Here is an 18,230-nt window from a genome sequence, read left to right as displayed (position 1 = left end):
TATAAATGTTTCTATAATCACACAGGTAAGTATATTGTACAGTAATTTTAACATGAACTCTGACCATAAATAAAATGCTCAAACTCAAATAATATTTTTCTCTAGACTTACAAACTTATTTGTTTCATTTTTGTTGATCTAATATTATAAAATTGTTTTCACAATTTTAGTAAATTTATTACTCAATTGAATTTACTAAAAAATATAAATATTAATATTCAACAATAAAGACAACTAGAATAGTGGTAATAGTTTTTAAAATATAAAAGAACAGTAAAAAATAAATATAAAACAATAGTTATTAAAATTTATAAAAACAATTACCAATAAATTTACTAACCCTTAATTTTGCTCATTAACTTCGAAAAGTAAAACTTAAAGAAGAATTTAAGTTCACATAATTTAACTTTTACTATTACTCTTATTTAATCTATGACAAGGTACAAAAGAAATGCTGCCTGCATGAACAAAAGCTGTTTGTGAGAAACACAAAGGCAAGTAACCTATGTTTTGATAACAACAATAAAAACTATGCAGAGAAATGGTATAACACTACTAATGAACATAACCTAAGACTCTCTGGAATGCAGGAGTATGCATTTTTTTTTTTACTGTATCTTGATTAAAATAAAAGAAATGTCTCAAGAGACTACTGCCTAATGTAACCTAAAAGTCTCTGGAATGGAGGATTTTATGTAATTTCCATTTTATTTCTTCTAATTAATTTGTTTGAATTTTTATACAAAATCCTTTCAATATCGGAATGACATTAAGGTAATAAAAATTGCTGAAAGAAGCCAGCAATCAAAGCAAACTTAATCTATGCTTGTTTCACTCACCAACCTTAGCTTGTTAGTCAAGGTTAGCAAGCGTAGGTTAAGTATGGTTAGATTATATTTATAAAGTTGGGTCATATATTATATTATATTATGGATCTTAAATATTATAAAAATTGGGGGGGGGGGGGATAACAGAAAATTACCAAATCTAGTTATAAGCAAATCAAATAGTTTATGAAAATGATTGTTTAAAAAAATTAATATGTGAAAAACTTTAAAATTTTCTATACAAATTAGAAGAGCTATTGAAATCAGTCCATAAAAAGTGGAGTAAGGTTTAGAACATATGAACATATATTCATAAAAAAAAAAAAAAAGTAAACACATATGTTTGATCTGAGAAAAGCTGCTCCTACTTGTGGATTCAGCTAAAAGAAATTAAACTTAAGTTCTGGGATATTTAACAAAATAAAAACAATGAGATAAGTAAATATTTTAAAACTTTACTCAATTTATTGAAAATTTCAGATTTAGATAATCAAATTTACTGAAAATTTAAATCTGAAATTTTTATTTAATTTTTCAATTGTACTGAATTATTGTTTGAAGAATATTTTAATCACTTACAGATTTGACTTTTTAGTTCACTTAAAAGTCTACAAGATTGAATGAAGTTCCAATTATTACTTTTAATAAGAATTCAATTTTTTGTAGACATTTCATATTAACAATATAATTCAATTTTTTTTTAAATTAAAATTTACTTTAAAAAAGAACAATTATAAATTTCGAGTTTTTGAAATCGGCGCCAAATTGAAGATTAGTAATAAAAAAGTTATATTTATATATATTTTTTTTAAATTTGGTACTGACTTTTAATGGTCAACATTTAAAGACCTGAACATGTTTTATTATACTTTCAGGTCAGGGTTTTTGCAAGCATGTTTATTATTTATAAAAATATTCATTTTATACTGAATCAAAGAACATCCTACAAAACAGCTGACTGGCGTCAAACTCGTAAACAAAAGTAATAGGTTTGAGGACGGTAAGTGTTAACGTAATTCGGGTTTTAGGATGTAAATTTGAAACGTTTTAAGATTTTGTTGTTTTTTTAAAAGTATGTAGACTTGTAGTTTATGGCTTTTTTATTTTTATAATCTATCTTTTCTTTATACTGTTGCGTGCGTAATCCCACGTACTAGGTTATCTCTATTTTGTTCGTTTTTATTTCTGTGAAAATATTAGCTGAGACTGGACATCATATATATTTTTAATTAGACTTTCATCCTTTGTTATAGATTAATGGTCCTTGTTTTCAACATGTTACGAATCACTAAGTCAAAATTATCCGTTCCTACAGTGTGGATGTTTTCTAATAAATTGTGCAAAAATGATTTATGGTACAGTTTAGTGTATGTATTTAACAGGTGAGTTGGTTGATTTTGCTGTCTAGTTGTAGTATTAGAAATAATAATTACTCAAAATAAATGATTTTTTTTGTTTTTAAGCTCATATCTATAGTTAGTATATCACTACTTGTTGATTAATTATTTAAAAATAAAAACCTATTTTTTACAATTACAAGGTACTTCATGTATATACATAAAAACTAATACGACCATAGAAATTTAAAACTGAAATAATCTTTCATTGAAAAATTTAGCTTTTCCTTTCATTTCTATCAAATTTTATTAAATAAAGGGACAAACTTATTTTACAGTATGCAGAGATCATTGTGTATTATTAATATGAATCTATAGGTGTTTTAAATCAATATTTTAGTGAGCATCCTATGACCAGCTTATTATGAAAAGTAAGAATAACTGTGATTTTTGGTTGTCTTCTTAAGTGAGTAGAAATTGCTGCTGGAGATCAGCACTAAAATTCATTGAAATTAGGTGACATTCTGTCATACAAGTGCTAATTTCATTGGGTCTGTATCTGTGATCTGTTTTATTGTAACATAATTACATTCAAAGAAAACAACACCAGTCCTGTATTTACATCAGAAGCTTTATTACTATCAGAGTGATATAAAGACTGGCATAAACAATGTCAAGTAACAAATTAACACAAATTTTTTTTCTATATTCTTTCTTTTCTGAAATTGATGTACCTCTATTTTAAAATAGAGGTATTTATTATTCCTAAATAATTGTGTTTTACATTCTTCTCAATCGTTTAGATGGTGTAATATTTACTGAGAGAGCAGAGTTACAATTAGAAACACTTATAAAAATAAAGTAAGCTTCTTGAAAGTACTGGTTACTACTGTTTTACAATTTTGGCAGTATCATAACTTATTTTATTTATTAATTTCCATTCATAATTTTTTATTTGTTCCACAGTGAAAAATAATAACAGAATTTAACTGCTTGCGTTTTATATTTCTCATTTCCTTTCTTACGTGCAAAAACATTATAATTCAAATTGTTTTTCTTAAAATATCATACTTGAAAAATCTTTCTTAAGTTATAACCTGCAAGCCATAAAAATCTTAATTTTTTTGTATTCTTATATACTTTTCTATAATCAGAACTGCTGTGAAAGCACGATTATACGCACATTTTTACTGGTTATTGTTTAGATATAATGTATAATTAAAGCAATTTTTTTCTGATAATCCCCATATTTAGCAGTTGAAGAATGTTTGTTATGCAACATTTTGTAACCTATTTTAATTTGTGTTATTCACATAAAGAAAATTTACTGGCAATAGTATTAAGCAAGAATATTTTTGAGTGATTTATGTATATGAGTAAACTCGTTTCTATGAGCAAATAGAAAAGCATAATTTGCATCATTACTTGAGCAATTAAGGTGGCCTAATAATAGAATTAAGGCCACAGTATGATATAATATTATTATAAGTAATCCAGTTTGGATGAGAGGTTACTCAGGTTTATAATGTAAATCAAGGCATACTGAAAGGTTTACAAAATAATTTGTTATCTATAAATTGCAGTCTAATTTTTTTATAGGATGATTGTATTAAAATATTTATCTACTCATTCATAGCCTTACATGGTTCTTAAAAATTAATTACAAAAACTAATATTTATTCAGCTTATTTTGTATTTTTTACATGTATTGATTGTCATTTGCGATTACTCTTTTAATGATTTATTAGTTGAAGTTAATTAATAAAAAACGCCCGCAATGATTTTGTTGTGTGAAATACTTGTGAAATAAGTCATCGCTAGCTGAATAATAAAATATCTTGTTTTCAAAAGTATTATTTTTTTATTATACAAAGATTTTGTGCACTTCTATATTTTGGATATTTGCAACATATTGTTTCTATAAGTAAAATCATTGCGTTCTCTGTTATAGTACAGTACTTAAAAAATTGTGTAAATTTTTTAAATCGTAGTTTACTCTAGTGAATTGTATCTTTTAGTTCTTGTTTGGTTCTTTTATTGGTATACTAGCTGACTCGACAATGCTTCGCCATTGCTAGATATGAGTCTATTTATAGATTAAATGAACGCAAATGAAGTTTGATAAAATATTAAAAGATTCAGTATTACAGAACTCCACAAAATTTAACCTTTCCCTTTTCCTTTCTTTCCATCTTCCCTTTTTCCATTCTTCGCAAAAACATCTCTTTTCACATAACTAATAGGAGGTGTGAGAAAAGTAATGAGATTGGTAACACTGCGAGCGATCTGGCAACGCTGTGTCTACCGGTCTGTGCTAGACCGGTTTGTTGATCTCTTCCACATGCTCAGTACGAGTTTTCAATTCCGTTCAGCCAACACATTATTTTTGACAGCGCCATCAGTGAAGTTGTGTTTTTGTTGTGTTACGAAAATAGAGCATCGGAATTTAGAGCGACGTTGTGCGATCAAGTTTTGCGTTAAACTTGGGGAATCCGCGAGTGTGACCTTTGAAAACTTGAACAGGCCTATGGAGAACATTGCTTATCAAGAGCGCAAGTTTTCCGCCGGCACAAATCATTTTTGGAAGGCCGAGAACACGTTGAAGATCAACCTCGCTCAGGGAGAACTTCAACTTTAAAATCTGACGAAAACGTTGAGCGTGTGAGGGTTCTTGTGAGATCATACCGCCGTTTAACAATAAGGATGATGAGTGAAAAGTTAAATTTAAACGCTTTCACCGTACATCAAGTTTTTACAGACGATTTGAACATGCGAAATCGGTGCCGAAAACCTCACAACGGAACAGAAGGACAATCGAAGAAACGTGTGCGTTGATCTACTTGAGAGCATTGACAACGATCAAGAATTCTTCAATAGTGTGATCACACGTGATGAATCCTGGATATTTTAGTACGATCCTGAAACAAAGCGGCAAAGCGAAGAGTGACATACTCCGTCATCTCCTCGACCGAAAAAATGTCGAATGAGCAATTCAAAGATCAAAAACATGCCGATTTGCTTTTTTGACGTAGGGATATCGTGCATAAACGTTTTAAAAAATTACATTGAAATAGCTAAAAAAAATTTTTTCAATTTAAAAAAAAAGATCTTGTTAACATAGGAATAAACTAAGTATTAAGTACACCTCGCACGTTAGTTCACGTAACGAAAACTTAAAATAAATAAATTTTACATCTAACAAAAAGTTTCCACTTACTTATTATTTTATTTATTTATTTATTTTTTTCTAGTATAATGGGACATTATATTCAGAACAGTGAAAAATATAATTATAAGTAACGAGCCCGTATTTTGAAATTAATTTAGTAAGAAATTGCGAGCGGATAAATGATGTATTTTAATAAATGTACTTTACTATTTAACTGTGTTCATTATCGCCGTGATAAGAAGAGTTTAAATTATATTAAAAAAATATTTCTGCATTTAGTATTAAAGCATGCTCGATAATTATTGAATTATTAACAAAAGAGATATAATTATATCAGTAATATAAATTTTCTTTTACTAAATCTTTAAATAAATAATTTCTTACGTCAATTGTTCCGATTACAAACTGCCTGTTTTTTTAATAATCGGAAGTTAATTTTTGTAACCTTTCACTCGTACGATATTAGATAGCAACTCGTTAGAACAGTCATCAGCCGATAACGTTGTAAGAAATTAATAGATAAAGGTATAATAAAAGAATAAGCTACTGCGATCTGATCCGTGTAATTGCAGCCGATTCTCCTTTAATTATTAATTTTTAAATAAATTTAAAAACCGTAACGTCTCAGTTTCAGTAGCTGATGAAAGGTGAAAATGGTGAAAGATATTTACATTTTTTGACGGCTGATTTTCCACGTTTACTCGAATATTTGCCACTATACACGCGCAACAAATGTCGTTCATGCTGGTTGGGGCTGCGGCTCCGGCTCATTACAGATTTACAAATTCAAGAACGCTTAGATGAAGCTTATTCAAACAGACGGTCGGTCGAGGAGATTCGGTAGGACTTAGAGTTTTGCTATAAGTTTGTTATTTATGAACAGATTTGAATAAATACGGTGTCATTTTCTTTGTCGTAAAACATTTAAATAAACCAGCAGTTGCAAAAGTATGAACGCTTAAAGATTTACACTGTCGCCACTTTTAAACGGATTGAGAGATCGGGTTCATTATTTTTATACGAGTAAACCTTACGTACCCTGGCAGTGTACGAAATTTCAGTTTGATACGATTAACCGTTCCTGAGAAGTAGATTTTTATGTTAAAAATACAAGATGACGAATAACAGGTAAACTAAGCGTTTCTGGACGTCTGTTGGTAAAGTTTTTCTTTATTTTAATGTAGCGGACCATCTTCTGAATTCTTGAAAAGGTTTTTATAAACACCCTGTATTTTTGACTATACTATAGCCGAAAATGTATAGCGATATATAATATCACTAAATATATATATAGTGATATATAATTAAATAATTAGTGGTTTCTTATGGTTTTTGACCTGAAAAATTGAATAAAATAGGTCCCAGAACCGTATCTGCAGTAGTTTTTGAGAAATTTGAGGTGAAAACAATAAATTGGGGTAAAATTATTACCTTGCTTTTTATGTTTTACGTACAATAAATTTGTTAAATGGTTAATTAACATCTAAAACGTTTGAAGAAAACTTGCAGAGAATTTACTAATAAAAGAAAAAATGGTATAAGTTAAATAAAACAAAATTAAAAAAAATTCGAATTTTATTTAGAAACGGTACACTAGACCAAAGTGCATTAAACGAACCGGTTTTATAATAAATGATTTTCAACGTATTTCTTGGCACGCTTCTCTACTGCTTTTATTGGTTCTTTTAGTTCTTCAGGGATGTTCATTGCTCACCCGTATCCATAATGCGGACAATTAATTCCTCACGAGGATGCGTTCTTGTACGTACAATAATTTTCATCCATCCCTAGACGCAAAAACTAAGCGTGTTAGACCAGGCGATCTTGGCGGCCAGGAATGTGGATCTCCACGACCGATACATTTCTCAGGGAAATGATGATTTAAGCGAGTGGAAACTGCACTAGAGAAGCGTGAAGGCACGCCGTTGTACTAAAAGCACATTTTGCGTTTCAGCATTAGAGGAACATCTTTTTGAAGCAACTGCAAGTAGACCTCAGAATTTAAGTATTTAAGCGGCCAGGTAGCACGAACGGACCAAAGAACTGATTGCACATTGACGCTAAACCGGTATTGATAATTCCTTTCCACCATTTCACGAGAATTTGCTTCTGTCCGTGTCGCCATCTCGAATGAAATTTGCTTCGTCGGTAGACAAAACATAGTTGGTGTTACACCAATTGCTGAACTCCAAGCGAAGCGGACCGTCTCCTCTGTGTAGATGTTGAACTGGCTGTTTACGATAAGAATAAAACTTGTTTTGCTTGTCTCCTCCAAACCGCGAATGCGAAACTCCAATCCGCTAAGAAAGACGTCGTGTACTGACTCCTGGACTGCGCTGAACTGCATCGATAATAATTTCATCAATAACAGCGTCGTATTTGAACTGATCGTTCGTAGCTGGTACGAACACTAGGCAGTTCTTACTTTGGTCTCCGTCCACCGATTTTCTTCAAACTTTGTAGACAGATACTACCATCGGGGGGAAAGAATCTATTACTTTTTTGCAACACTTGCAAAAGGGGTGGTGGCATGTTCTGGACGAAATAAAATTTCAAATCTTTACTGGGACAGCTAAGCAAAAAATATTTCTTAAGGTGAAGTTTTTTTTTTATGGAGGTCACTAATTATCAAAAGTTTTTGTTTAGTATTCATTCCTCTCCATAGATAGTACTTTACATATATAATTTTTTCTTATGTCTTGCTTCAAAAAAATTGGTTTGTTTTTTGAATCTATATTTTTTACATCGATAGGCCTTAAAGCCAGTTTAAAAGTTTTCTATAATTTCTGAACTTTATATTTTTCAAGTTGCGATTGTTATTAAACGTGTTATAATGACGCGTCTTTTATGGGGTTTTTAAGTATAACCTAATTTCATTTTATAATTTTATTTATTTGTTAGATCCATTTGCTTAAGTTGAAGTGCAGTTGATAAATTTGAACCAATTTTTTTTATTAAAAGTGTATTTACACTATATGCAGTAAAATCTTTATGGTAAAAGTGTCATTTGGTTTAGAGAGTCAACTAACATCTAAAAGGTTTTTACTAAGAATTTTGCTTTTTTTTCTGTATATACTTTTTAGTAGTGCACAATTTTTAAGTTAAAAAAAAATCATTTTTTATATGCAAATAAATTTATGCACTGAACATTTTGATTTTCTTCGTAATTTTGTTCTAATTATTGCATATTTAAGTTTTATTATTTTAAAAACCCTAACGTATTAGAAATAAAAATCTCTCAGTGGCAAAGCCCTTGAGCTACCCTGTGCTGGTTTTTTCTATCGTACAATATATTTAACTTATATGAAAATATGTATCTTTTTCTTATATACGTTTTGTAGTGCAACAAAGCCGGGGTGTCCTAATGTAGATCTACATTAAGATCGATTGTGATCAATTTAATATTAACAAAAAAATAAATCTGTTTACAGATTCATATTTAATATACTGAATCAAATATTACACAAAATACACTGATAAAAAAAACAGTATCCCGAATCAAATATAATAAATCAGTATTTCTGTTATTTGTAAAGTTAGATAGCTTATAATTTTCCTTTTTTTTCTGTTAGCTGTATATATCCAGTTAAATTTGGTGTTGTAAAATCTCTCTATGTATTATATCGTAATAAGACCGGTATAACGGATCTGAGTAACGGATTCCTGCCAGTTAAGAAGAAAGTACTAGAAAATATAATAATACAGAAAGGGGCTAAAAGAAACCCTTTCAGTAAAATTAATAGGTCCGTTTAACAATGCTCCTTTGTAATACTGCCCACTGACACACCTATACAGGTGTTGTTCCGTGGGAAGAGTTAACGGACCCAGGTTTGGAATATCATGGGAAAATGTGAGGGCGGACGATCATTCTCACGCTTCGAGTTGGGTCCGGTCCAACAGGTAAAGAAGATAGGAGTATAAATACTCCGGGGAAAATCAGTACTGCCAAATCAGTCCAAGCGAGACGTTATGATGTCAGTCTGCGAGAGATTGTTACGATAGAGAAGTTAATATGAGAGTTTGAACTAGGCGTACACTCGAATCCATCGGTGACGACTGCCAATGGTTTCGGGACCCGCTCGGGACTGTCGCGATATGAATTCCGTACCGTAGCAGAGCCCAAGTTTGGAGGCACGGCGCAGGCGAGGGGTTAGTTTGGATCTGCTGCGGGGAAGTGACGATTTTTAGCTGTTACCTCACCCCAAATGACTCGATTGCGGACTTTCGCCGGAAAGTTGACGCGCTGGAGGATGTTATCCTCGCTGTCGCTGGTGGGTTGTTGGTAGCTGGGGACTTCAGCTCCAGGGCGGTAGAGTAAGGTATAGCTCATACCAATTCCTTCTTCGGCGACGTGGGCGACTTCCCGCCCTTCTCGATGGGGGAACTGGAGGGAGTTCTACGGTCGCTGAAAGGTAAAAAAGCCCCTGGTCCCGACGGTATACCGGCCGAGTTACCGAAACTAGTGGGAAGCTGCAGGCCCCGTCTTCTACTACATATGTATAATGCATGTCTGAAGGCTGAGTCTTTTAGCGCCAGGTGGAAGACCGCGCGTTTTGCGCTAATTCCCAAGGGCAAAGAAAAGAGTCGCTGTCCTCCTACCGCCCATTGTGTATGCTTGACACAGCTGGGAAGGTACTGGAGAAGCTGTTAAAGAAAAAACTGGTTGCGGCAATGAATCAGGCAGGTGGCCTGTCACCTAACCAGTACGGTTTCCGGCAGGGTCGGTCGACCCTAGACGCAATTCAAGAGGTTGTTGAGGCAGTGCGGCGAGCAGAGGACCACAATCTTTTTTCGCGACGTGTGGTCCTTCTCGTTACGTTGGACGTTAAAAACGCTTTCACCTCCGCACGGTGGAGCGATATGATTCGGGCCCTAGAGCATTCGTTCCATGTGCCGTAATACCTCCTCAGAATAGTGGACGCATACCTGAGAAACGGTGGTCTCATTTACGAGACCGCGGCAGGCTGGCGTAGGACTACGATTACGTCAGTGGCGGCATAGGGGTCGATTCTCGGTCCCGACCTTTGGAACGCCGTTTATGATGGCTTGCTGAGGCTGGAGATGCGTGAAGAATCTATCTTGGTTGGGTACGCTGACGACGTTGCGCTACTTGTCGCAGACCGCGAAATAGAGCACGCAACTGAGGCTCAGTCGAGCCATGCATATGGCTGGCTGGACGACCATGGATTGTCTCTAGCCCTCATCTCGATCCTCCCCCCCCCCCCCCCGAGGGGAGATCCCCATATCATCCTCATTCATCCTCTGAAGTATTATCTGAACGGTAGTTACCGGAGGCTAAACAGGATAAAAGAGGGAGGAGAGATGCCACCGATGCAGATGCCCTGAGGGACATCTGCATTGGTAAATTCACCCCGAAATAGTTTTTAGTTTATGCCTTCAGAAGAAGACAACGGGCACCTGCAGCTACCACGTCGCCCTCAGGAACTAAGCTAGAAGCCTAACCGCGGATTGAAGACCCCGCGCCTAGCTCTAACCATTTAATGAGCCAATTTCATTGAATGTCTCGGATTCGAGGCAATATCTCTAGTCCTCAGCAAAACTGAGATCGTGGTTCTAACGAAGAAGCGTATGGCCTTCTCTCCCTGCGGATCGGGGTAGAGGTTGTCAAGACCAAGCCGGCCGCAAAATACCTTGGTTTGGTGATTGACCGGAAACTCAGTTTTGCTCAGCAGCTTCATAGAGCCGCCGACAAAGCTGCGAGAGTCGTAACTGCTATAAGCCGGCTCATGGCGAATGTCGGCGGACCGAAGGCCAGCAGACGGCGATTGCCGATGTCCATGGTGCATTCCATCCTGTTATACGGGTCGGAAGTGTTAGCCCAGACATTAAGAGTTGCAAGAAACCGGAAGCGGCTCGCCAGGTGCAACGCACCGCAGCCTTGCGAGTCGCTTCCGCATATCGGACAGTCTCCATGCCTGCAATACTTGTGGTCGTCGGCGTCATACCCGTTGCTGTTTTGGCAAGGGAGCGCCAGGTGATCTATAGGAGGCGATGGGCAGGCGAAGACCGGGTGACCATTGCCAACGAGAAACGCACTCGCACGGCAAGAGACCTGGGACCACGAGACCGGAGCACGATGGACCGCAAGGCTTATGCCTCTGGTCAGACCGTGGACGGAGCGACGGCGTGGAGAGGTGGAGTACTGCATGACCCAATTTTTAACGGGTCACGGGTACTTCCGCGCATACCTACGTGTCATGGGGAAAGCGCCGTCCCCCGACTGCCTCTATTGCTCCGGTGTACGGGACGACGCTGAGCATACCTTTTTCAAATGTGCTCGGTGGGCGACAGATCGAAGAACATTAGAGGCGGATCTTGGAGCACTGAGCCCCCACAGCGTGGTTGCGATAATGCTCCGTGACCTGAACGGCTGGGAAGGTGTAGCCAGATTCTTCGGCGACATTCTCAGGGCCAAAAAGGCTGACCTGGATATCCTGAAAATTAGGTAGCACCTAATCAGGCTAGTATAGGAGGACTCGACCGGAAGTAATTTGTTAAACGGTTCCGGGTCGAGTCCTGGTAGAAAGGGGGGTGGTTTTAGTCGGTAGTCTGCTGATAGTGATTGGATAATACCATCAGCGGGAGCCCGACACTCCGTGCGTAAATGCATTTCCACCTCCCTCCACAAAAAAAAAAATTGTTATTTGTGATTATTTTTACCAGCCCATATATTTATATATTGATATTATTCTGTAATAAATGAACACACATAAATATAAGTAACTTAATTAGGTTAAAATTAGCAGGAATGTGTTCTAAATTTAATTAAAATGACATTATCAGTATGATATTATCAGTTTGTGATTGTTGTATTATTGTAATGGGTTTATTGATTAATTATGTGTAGTACGGTTAATATTTATTTTCACTAAATATTGAGATGTCCAATGAAAATTGAATTAAAAAATCGAAACGTCGTAAAATTAATAATTAGTGTAATTAATAAATGTTCATCCACATTACTACTGATTTTCACTTAACATCATTCTAAAAAAGTACCTCCTACATATTTTTTTTATTTATTTAATAATTTTGATATTTCATAACCATGTAACAGCTTGATTAACAATTAATAAAAAAATTAAAGCACTGTAAAAAAGCAACGTAGTTAGAATTTTAGTAGAAATGTTTATCATTTTTCTCATTTTTTATTTTAACATCTATTTTACCAAATTTTAGATAATTGTAAATTAAAAATAATTTTTAAAATTAATCAGCTAAAACATTATAAATTCAATTTTTAAATATACTTATAAGTAACTTATATTTTAATTTTATAAATGTTATAATTTATTTTATAAACTTAGATTTTTATTTTCAAAGAGCCGTTCAATACTTCATAAGTTGCATAGAATCAAATGAGAACTGACAATTTAAATTTGTAGGTTAAGTTGATTGTTATCGAATGCACGTGTATACATCATTAAAATTCATGAAAAATCATGTAAAATACTCACTTCAATACTGCACCTTAAAAATTTGCACAATGTAAATTTTTAAATTAAACTTTAAAACGTTATTTCAATAAATAACATAATATTCTCAATAAGCGCGCAATTCTAGCAGACTCGGCAATGCTTCGCTATTGCTAGATCTGAGTATTCATACAGATTAAATGACAACAATTGAAAGTTTCATAAAACCTTAAAAACTGAACATTAGCAATTTAACAAAATTTAACCTTTCACTTTATAAAAGTCAGAATGTAAATAAATCCAAATGGCAAAACAATAGCACTACCTATCGGATTTAATTCAAACTATTCTCTAAATACGAATTTTAAGGTAAGAACAACACTAAGCTACGATGCAAGTAACTGATATGCGAAAAAGCAACAAAATAAAAAAAAATTCCTAGAATCCGATCGCAGCACCAACTACCGGGTTTGACTGATAACCAAAAATTAAAAAAAAAACTTCTAAAACGCGATCGCAGCTCTGCCTACCGAACCCACACGCTGCCTGCCGGACCCAATTGTGAACCTTAACCATCCCAAGATCAACAACACATAAATAAATTAAAATACATTTTCAATAAATAATAATATAATATAATATTTCTCAATACGCGCACAATTCTAAACGCGATCGCAGTGCTGCCTACTTGTTACTTAAATCAGTTGTGATTTTGTTTACATTGGCAACGGCCATACGGGCTCTTTGTGATTGGTCGTTGTGTTTGACAGCGGCCATCTTGCACTGATCTGATTGGTTTTCCTTTGTTTACATTTCCATCTGATTTATTAGCCTCTTATTTTTTAAAAAACTGTTTTCTCGCGATTTTTTGTAACACAATAATAACACAAAATTACGAAATATTTTTCTCAATTTGATCGCAGCACCAACTGTCGGGACAAACTAAAATTAAAATAGAACATTATTGAATATTCGATACTGCGATGGTAGCGCATTCTCCCGGATCCAATGTAAAACATTCCAAAATCAACAACAACTACTTATAAATAAAAAATTAATTAAAAAAACATTTTCCAGTGGACCAAATTGTGAATCTAAATCAATCTCGAATCCCCTTGAACACACACAAAATTTCATCAAAATCAGTCCAGCCGTTTAGGAGGAGTTCACTTTCATACACACGCACACAAAAAATATATATATAAAGATAATTGTGTAACATAATGAGAGTAATACCAGTATTACTCTCATTTTTATGAACTAATGATTAATAATTAAATTTTGTATTTTTAATTTATATTTGCTGTATATATATATATATATATATTTTTTTTTTTTTATGAACTATTGTGTAATATACAAAGGCTGTATGTAGGTAGCTGTCCTATTGCACAAAAAATACAAACAAATAAATAAATAAATTATTCTTATTATTATTGGCATTTCTTGTTGTACTTATGTTCTTTAACTAATAAATTGTAATTACATAAACATTTTAATTATTCCGTCTCTCAATATCCTCATCGAGCCGTGAACACGCGACAATATGAATAACCGATCGTAATATTTTTCTTGCGTTGTTTTTTTTAAGATCCATGATCATTTCATCTTCCCTGTCATTCATCCAGTTTTATCGTTATAAACGAACGTATTTACGTTATCGGATTTTAGAATCTTTTCTCTTTTTCTTTTGTATTAAAGAGCCCATAAAATTTTGAGTAAAAGATTAAACGATGGATTTGCACGCGTACTAGTTGCGGGATAATTTTTTATTTTTCATCAGTAGATAGAAGTTTATAATAATATTATAATAATTTAACTATTATTCTAAAGTTTGTTTTTTTATACTCCGTATCTTTATTATTTATATTTAAAAATTAAATTTAAAAAAGCCCTTTCGGCACGCCGGAAGGCGGAGGTAGATTTCACCGGTGCTAAGTAGGAGATAAAAAAGATTTCCGTCTTAAAATTAAGAAATTTTACTCATTACGAGAATTGTTGTTTGTGAAAAAAGTTTCACATACGACAAGCCCCATCTTCTTACAATGCCAGCAAAATTTTGGTCATCCTTGCCGTAAGGATTGGTTATATCAAAAATTGTTTAAGACAAAGGTTTTCGGTAATGTTGGAGTACTGACGACCACTTCAAACCGATTAGATACTGCGCCTATTAAGGAAGGTTTTTTGTCTTCGAAACCCCATTTTTTTCACCCCGTGGGTCAACGGTTGGCGATATCAAAAAGCTTTACTTAGATAAGTTGTAGGCCCTTATCCAAAGAATAGGAGGAACTTTAAACGAATTCGATACTTTATTTAATAAGAAAGTTGTAGCGATATTTTGTTTTTTTCGAATAAGCCCCCTATTTCCGCCCCATGGTCCGATTTTTCCCATTAACGAACTCGACCGAAATTTTGGGTCGTTATATTTTATGTATCAATTTGAAAGTGAATGGCGCAAAATTACTGCAGTAGTCGTGTCCAGAAGAAAGTGAAATATACATATATATATAAACATTTGAACTAACGTTGGTTTTGGGATATGGGATTGTGAAACGCGAAGATATGTCGAAATTTTCTGGATGTCGAATCATGGTACCCATTACAATAGGTAGCTTCCTTATGAAAGCCACCTAAAACATTAGACTGTCCAAAAATTAATGAAATAAACTCTTTTATAATTTGGGGGTTTTTACCTACTTACAACCCCTTAAAATAGGATGATACATTCGGTTTTAAAAAATAGATATTTACATAAAAGTAAAAACAGAAATTTATTTTTAATTATTAAACTTCTGTTACTGATTTCGAATAAAAGTCAATTTAAAACCATGACCCGTTTTTATTAGAGTAAACATCGGAGCTCTTATTATTAAATATACACATCATTATTTTCAAGTCATTTAAATATAAAGTTAAACGTTGATATTAAAGTGTAAGTTATCCTATTCTATTCGTATTGTATTAAAATATAATATTAAATTTATCAGTATGATATTATCAGTTTGTGATTGTTGTATTATTGTAATGGGTTTATTGATTAATTATGTGTAGTACGGTTAATATTTATTTTCACTAAATATTGAGATGTCCAATGAAAATTGAATTAAAAAATCGAAACGTCGTAAAATTAATAATTAGTGTAATTAATAAATGTTCATCCACATTACTACTGATTTTCACTTAACATCATTCTAAAAAAGTACCTCCTACATATTTTTTTATTTATTTAATAATTTTGATATTTCATAACCATGTAACAGCTTGATTAACAATTAATAAAAAAATTAAAGCACTGTAAAAAAGCAACGTAGTTAGAATTTTAGTAGAAATGTTTATCATTTTTCTCATTTTTTATTTTAACATCTATTTTACCAAATTTTAGATAATTGTAAATTAAAAATAATTTTTAAAATTAATCAGCTAAAACATTATAAATTCAATTTTTAAATATACTTATAAGTAACTTATATTTTAATTTTATAAATGTTATAATTTATTTTATAAACTTAGATTTTTATTTTCAAAGAGCCGTTCAATACTTCATAAGTTGCATAGAATCAAATGAGAACTGACAATTTAAATTTGTAGGTTAAGTTGATTGTTATCGAATGCACGTGTATACATCATTAAAATTCATGAAAAATCATGTAAAATACTCACTTCAATACTGCACCTTAAAAATTTGCACAATGTACATTTTTAAATTAAACTTTAAAACGTTATTTCAATAAATAACATAATATTCTCAATAAGCGCGCAATTCTAGCAGACTCGGCAATGCTTCGCTATTGCTAGATCTGAGTATTCATACAGATTAAATGACAACAATTGAAAGTTTCATAAAACCTTAAAAACTGAACATTAGCAATTTAACAAAATTTAACCTTTCACTTTATAAAAGTCAGAATGTAAATAAATCCAAATGGCAAAACAATAGCACTACCTATCGGATTTAATTCAAACTATTCTCTAAATACGAATTTTAAGGTAAGAACAACACTAAGCTACGATGCAAGTAACTGATATGCGAAAAAGCAACAAAATAAAAAAAAATTCCTAGAATCCGATCGCAGCACCAACTACCGGGTTTGACTGATAACCAAAAATTAAAAAAAAAACTTCTAAAACGCGATCGCAGCTCTGCCTACCGAACCCACACGCTGCCTGCCGGACCCAATTGTGAACCTTAACCATCCCAAGATCAACAACACATAAATAAATTAAAATACATTTTCAATAAATAATAATATAATATAATATTTCTCAATACGCGCACAATTCTAAACGCGATCGCAGTGCTGCCTACTTGTTACTTAAATCAGTTGTGATTTTGTTTACATTGGCAACGGCCATACGGGCTCTTTGTGATTGGTCGTTGTGTTTGACAGCGGCCATCTTGCACTGATCTAATTGGTTTTCCTTTGTTTACATTTCCATCTGATTTATTAGCCTCTTATTTTTTAAAAAACTGTTTTCTCGCGATTTTTTGTAACACAATAATAACACAAAATTACGAAATATTTTTCTCAATTTGATCGCAGCACCAACTGTCGGGACAAACTAAAATTAAAATAGAACATTATTGAATATTCGATACTGCGATGGTAGCGCATTCTCCCGGATCCAATGTAAAACATTCCAAAATCAACAACAACTACTTATAAATAAAAAATTAATTAAAAAAACATTTTCCAGTGGACCAAATTGTGAATCTAAATCAATCTCGAATCCCCTTGAACACACACAAAATTTCATCAAAATCAGTCCAGCCGTTTAGGAGGAGTTCACTTTCATACACACGCACACAAAAAATATATATATAAAGATAATTGTGTAACATAATGAGAGTAATACCAGTATTACTCTCATTTTTATGAACTAATGATTAATAATTAAATTTTGTATTTTTAATTTATATTTGCTGTATATATATATATATATATATTTTTTTTTTTTTATGAACTATTGTGTAATATACAAAGGCTGTATGTAGGTAGCTGTCCTATTGCACAAAAAATACAAACAAATAAATAAATAAATTATTCTTATTATTATTGGCATTTCTTGTTGTACTTATGTTCTTTAACTAATAAATTGTAATTACATAAACATTTTAATTATTCCGTCTCTCAATATCCTCATCGAGCCGTGAACACGCGACAATATGAATAACCGATCGTAATATTTTTCTTGCGTTGTTTTTTTTAAGATCCATGATCATTTCATCTTCCCTGTCATTCATCCAGTTTTATCGTTATAAACGAACGTATTTACGTTATCGGATTTTAGAATCTTTTCTCTTTTTCTTTTGTATTAAAGAGCCCATAAAATTTTGAGTAAAAGATTAAACGATGGATTTGCACGCGTACTAGTTGCGGGATAATTTTTTATTTTTCATCAGTAGATAGAAGTTTATAATAATATTATAATAATTTAACTATTATTCTAAAGTTTGTTTTTT

The 18,230-nt window shown here is 32.8% G+C and overlaps 1 protein-coding gene across 4 annotated transcripts in view; it reads left to right on the top strand.

The window, feature by feature from the left end:
- Positions 1-18,230, top strand: part of LOC142327526 (ATP synthase subunit s, mitochondrial) — an 86,919-nt gene that overhangs the window by 21,622 nt on the left and 47,067 nt on the right. For 2 of the 4 annotated variants that reach the window (XM_075370661.1, XM_075370664.1), the window contains exons 1-2: positions 1,685-1,827; positions 2,081-2,209. In XM_075370661.1, coding sequence (XP_075226776.1) covers positions 2,085-2,209 — 125 coding nt within the window. In that variant the 5' untranslated portion in view covers positions 1,685-1,827; positions 2,081-2,084. Of the gene's footprint in view, positions 1-1,684; positions 1,900-2,080; positions 2,210-18,230 lie in introns of those variants that run through there. The other 2 variants (XM_075370663.1, XM_075370662.1) reach the window with 2 other exon arrangements.

This window comes from Lycorma delicatula, chromosome 7 (assembly GCF_047948215.1).
Source record: "Lycorma delicatula isolate Av1 chromosome 7, ASM4794821v1, whole genome shotgun sequence".
NCBI classification, from domain to species: Eukaryota; Metazoa; Arthropoda; class Insecta; order Hemiptera; family Fulgoridae; genus Lycorma; species Lycorma delicatula.
The sequence above is the reverse complement of the archived record's forward strand: the minus strand, read 5'-3'. Positions and strand labels throughout refer to the sequence as shown.